Below are 4709 nucleotides of genomic sequence, written 5' to 3'. Positions count from 1 at the left end.
TTATGCTTCATCATTAAAACAAACTGCTTTTATCTCAAGCCCATGAGGCTCTGCCTACTGCTCCTTCGAGGCTCTCCTCCCCATTCCCAGTAGAGGAGGGAGTGAACGAGTGAACGAATGAGTGACCGAGTGGTTCCTTCGTCTTTCCCTGCTGGTCAGTCAGCTTGAAACACATAGTGATATATTTGGCCAAATTTAACATATCTCAAGAATAATGGTGGTTGAAAATGAGACTCAGGGTAAAATGTTTGTTATTAGGGTTTTGGTTCAATTTGAGTTTTGGTCCTTTGTCTCCTGTTTCATTTTGGATAACTCAGGGCTGAGTCATTTTTAACAACTCCCCTTGGGTCATCACAGTTAAGGATCTATCAAGGCAAGACAGAGCTGAGCTGAATTAACACCTCCCTGCATCTCGCCTTTGTTCATTAAAATCTGTTCTGTGATTATCTATACAGGCCCTTCCAATTTTCTCCCTGCATGACATCACTGTAGTCCTCCTAATTTGCCTGACTCTTCCTCCAAGGGTTGTAAACTTTTCTCTTTTTCCTGAGTTCCAGCCAAAGCTCTCTGTTCAGCCAGGCCAGTCTTCTTCCCTGATGGCTCTTTAGTCTGAACATGAAGACAGCCTGCTCCTTCGCCTTAAGTATTTCCTTCTTGAAGAATGTCAAGCCTTCCTGGACTATTTTGCCCTTCAGGACTGCCTCCTAAACTTCCTAAACAGGCCAAAGTCTGCCCTCTGGAAGTCTAAGGTAGCAGTTCTGCTGACCCTGGTCCTTTCTGATCTCAGAATTGAGAAGTTTATCAATTCATGATCATTGTGTTCAAGACAGCCTCCAACCATCACATCACTCATAAGTCCCTCGCTGGTCACAAAGAGCAGGACGAGAAAAGCACCTTCCCTAGTTGGCTCACTCACTGTGTCAGGAAGTTTTCTTCCACGCACTTCAGGAACCTACTGGACTGTTTCCTCTCTGATGTATTTTATTTTCAGCACACACCTGGGATGTTGAAGTCCCACATAAGAACAAGTACTAGTGATCATGAGACTTCTCCCAGTGGCTTACAGAATATTTTTTCTGCCTCTTTGTCCTGTTGGGTGGTTTATAACTGACTCCTACCATGATATCTGCTTTAAATATTAAATAGTAAATACTTAAATATATATTGATCAGACATAGAATCTGTCCCATAAAAAAAGCCTAAGGCTATAAACTTACACTTTTTATACAGTAGAAAACCATTTGCCATTTATGACTTTGTGATACCTTACAACATGGTACACTAGAGAGTTGGTTGTCTGGCTTCAGGTCCTGGCCTGAGACAATGACAACATTGGAGCTGAATCTGGATATTTTTCTCAAATGTTATATGTATTACATTGCTGCAGACCACTCTTCTGTCCTCAGTCTCACATAAACCCAGAGAAAAAATAACTATGTATTCTGTGTGAAAGGAGACTTTTCTTTCCAGCCCATTTACCCGGATATTAGGACAACTTTTACAGTGTACCTAGTTAGATACCTCATAAGTTACTTAACACATTATTTCCCTCTTTCAGATGCATTATATTGGCTTTGTGAAATTCCATTCTCAATATCAGCTCTGAGATCTTTCTCCTACAGAAAAAGAAGTTGTGTACTTCTGAGTGAACACTTTCAATTCAGCATTTCACAGTCACCATTTTAATGACAGACATGTGTCTCTGGTGCATTAGTTCCAGTCCCCTTTCCATACAGTTCTGTCAATTCTAAAATAGAGAACTGTGGCAAGTACAACCCCTAAGGCTCACTGTAAACAACCTTTCATCCAGCAGGTGGTATTCTTTCACGTAAATAAGGAATAATAATTTTAGTAGCAAAGATGTTTGATTTTGACATTGATTTCTGGGGCTTCATTTCAAAGCTAGAGATGGCAAATATGACTGCTGTGATGGCTCCCACTGTCCATCCAAAATATCGTGGTAGGACAGGGATGATCAGTCTTGTTAATACAGCTTAAAAGATTGTGTCAGAGACAGTGGTATCACTCTGAAACCTGGAATTTTGGTTTATAATTAACACACATACTGCTGGGACAACTAAGGAACAAGAAGTTGTTAGATGTTTTCTTCAGGAACAATCCAAGTTTCCTTCACTTCTGGTGTGTGCTCAGACTACAACAGGCTCCCATATAAAGCTCTTCCCAAAATGAGATCATGCGTGCTGATACTGACAGCTGGAGAAGGAAGAAAAACAATTACAGTCTGAGCAAATGTATCGTATTTGCTCTTTTTCCAGAAATAAAAATGACAGTAGTCACCAATATAATAAAAATGCTTTATTTGGTTACAGTAGGCTTTTTCTGTTTTATTCTGGAAATAAAATATAAAATATGAAACATAGAAGGGTAAATAAAAAGTTAATTGTCATTTATGACAGTATCCTGTCTGATGGAATAAGAAAAACTTCCATCTCAGACGGTTTGAAACTTTCTGTGTGTTTTCAACAGATACACTTCAGATAGTGTTTGCTTGACATTTCTTGCAGGAAGGAGCTTGGTTTTCAGCATGGATTTATCTGTTACAGAGATCTCTGCTATTGGTTTAAGAGAAACATGTGAATCAGACATATATAAGCTCCTTATAGGGGCATACTCGCTGACTACTGAGGCAGTAATGAGGATGTGGACAGTTTGGTGTGTGGCCATGTACTTCTTTGGAGCAAGTAAGGAATCAGGAGAGCCATGATACCTGCTCTGTTGCTGGGATAATGTAGTCTGAGGTTTTTTACTGTGTTTTTGTTTTCTTATAGGAGCTAAAGTCACCCAACCCTCAAGTCTTTTGCTGAAAGAAGATGAAAGAGCTACTCTGACATGCAGTCAAAATAATAATCACAATTCTATGTACTGGTATCTGCAGCAGCCAGGGAAGGGGCTGCAACTGATCTATTATTCCATCGCTGTAAATCAGCAAAAAGAGGGTGACATTCACATTGGATACAAAGCTAACCGACCAAATACTGAAGAGTTCAATTTGGTTATTTTATCTGTGAAGATGAACAATTCAGCCACCTATTTCTGTGCCAGCAGTGTAGACACAACTCTTCAAAGTCATTTGCTTTCTTTACATTAACTCCTCTTCTTTCCAGCACCCCTTCAGCAGACAGTTGCTCTCAGCACAGGAAAAGTGTATGTAGGCCAATAGCCTATTCATAAACCAGGTGTTGCTAATGAGAGAGAGGCAGAATAGGTCTTTGAAGTGCTGAATTCCTCTCTCCTCATCAGCCATTTATTCTCTAACAGAACAAAACAAGCAATAAAGGTTGTTAGCCAAAAGCAGACATAAAATAAATAGAAACTGCCATCTACATGGTTATGAATTTCTGTCCCCTAAACCATTTTCTTAACTGGCACAAAACAGTTACTTGAAAAATATATGTGTAAGTCTGAAACACTTCAAAGATAGTGACTTGCATGTGCACTGTCATTCGTCTCTGAACATTAGCAAGCAATGAAAGCAACAGTGCATTTCACTCTACTTGGAAAGGCTACCTCAGTGTCAAAAAGTCTGTAGAACTAAGACTGTCAAGAGTAACGACAAGGGGCCTCAACAAGAATTATATAAAAATAGAAGCCAAACAGAACTGATTTGCCACAGACTGAGTTAAAATGATAAAACAGCAGCCATTGCCATGGCAATATTCTGAAAAGTTACATGTATATGAAGAATATAAAGAGGAAAAAGAGATAGTAAAGAGTAGTATGCACTTATGTTGTCGGTTAGGGCTGTGCCAGCCACTAAACACAGATAGTTGCTCTCTAAAACCCTCCTCCCTCCTAAACAGGAAGGAAAACAGAATGAGGCAGAAAGAATTAATGAGATAGAAAAGAAAAACTAAAATAGCTTTAATGAAACAATAATAGAAAAAATAGTGAAATGATAAAAATAAAAAACTATACACAACTCTATATAAGCCCGATATCGACCTCCTCCAAACTCCCCTGAACTCCTCCCCCGATCGCAATCCCCACTGATGCTGCAGAGCCAGCGGCACTGAGGAAGCCCCAGGCTCAGTGGTGGCAGGGAGCTGCATTCGGGATCTCAGGATCCAGATCAAAAGCAGGAGATCGGACAGAGTCCTCCCTGGACACCAGCCATTGCAGAAAAAGGACAGAAACTCTCGTAATCATTCAGTTTATACTAAACATGTCTATTATGGAATGGAATACTCCTGTTGGTCACCTGTCCTGTCTATTAGCCCCCGGAGGTGAAACCTTCTACTTCCTTCTGACCCCTCTTACTACTCAGCACTCCCAGTGTGGCACGTAAGAGCCAGCAGTGGCCTTGATCACTACAGGAATAAGTATAAGCAAGAGCCTTTCTGCATCCCAGTCCCAGGCAGTAACTGCCAGTAGCACACACTGGCTGCAAAAACATGCTTCTAGCTTCAGAAAGTGCGGCCTTTTAGAAGAGACTAAACTGGAAATTAAAAATCACTTAACAAAATTAGGGGGTCTAGGTAAAACTAGAACAACTTAGAATCAATCCACATTCAAGAAAAATAACATGCAAATTTCCATTTATTCAGAATTTGTTCCGAGTATCCAGTTTACTTCTGGCTTCGTACTGGAGCACACGCCATTGTGTGACACATCTATCTCTTTATGCCTCACAGTTATACCTTTCTCACAGCTTAATAAGCAGTGACATAGTCTGTATCACTCTGGTTTAT

General features: G+C 40.2%; 1 gene segment (V, D, J or C); it reads left to right on the top strand.

Moving 5' to 3' along the window:
- Positions 1 to 2653: 2653 nt before the first annotated feature.
- Positions 2654 to 3109, top strand: LOC104269865. The segment is given in 2 exon segments: positions 2654 to 2702; positions 2790 to 3109. Coding segments are annotated over 2 exon segments (369 nt in total).
- Positions 3110 to 4709: the final 1600 nt, after the last annotated feature.

This window comes from Apaloderma vittatum, unplaced genomic scaffold, assembly GCF_000703405.1.
Source record: "Apaloderma vittatum isolate BGI_N311 unplaced genomic scaffold, ASM70340v1 scaffold10226, whole genome shotgun sequence".
Lineage (NCBI taxonomy): Eukaryota > Metazoa > Chordata > Aves > Trogoniformes > Trogonidae > Apaloderma > Apaloderma vittatum.
The sequence above is the reverse complement of the archived record's forward strand: the minus strand, read 5'-3'. Positions and strand labels throughout refer to the sequence as shown.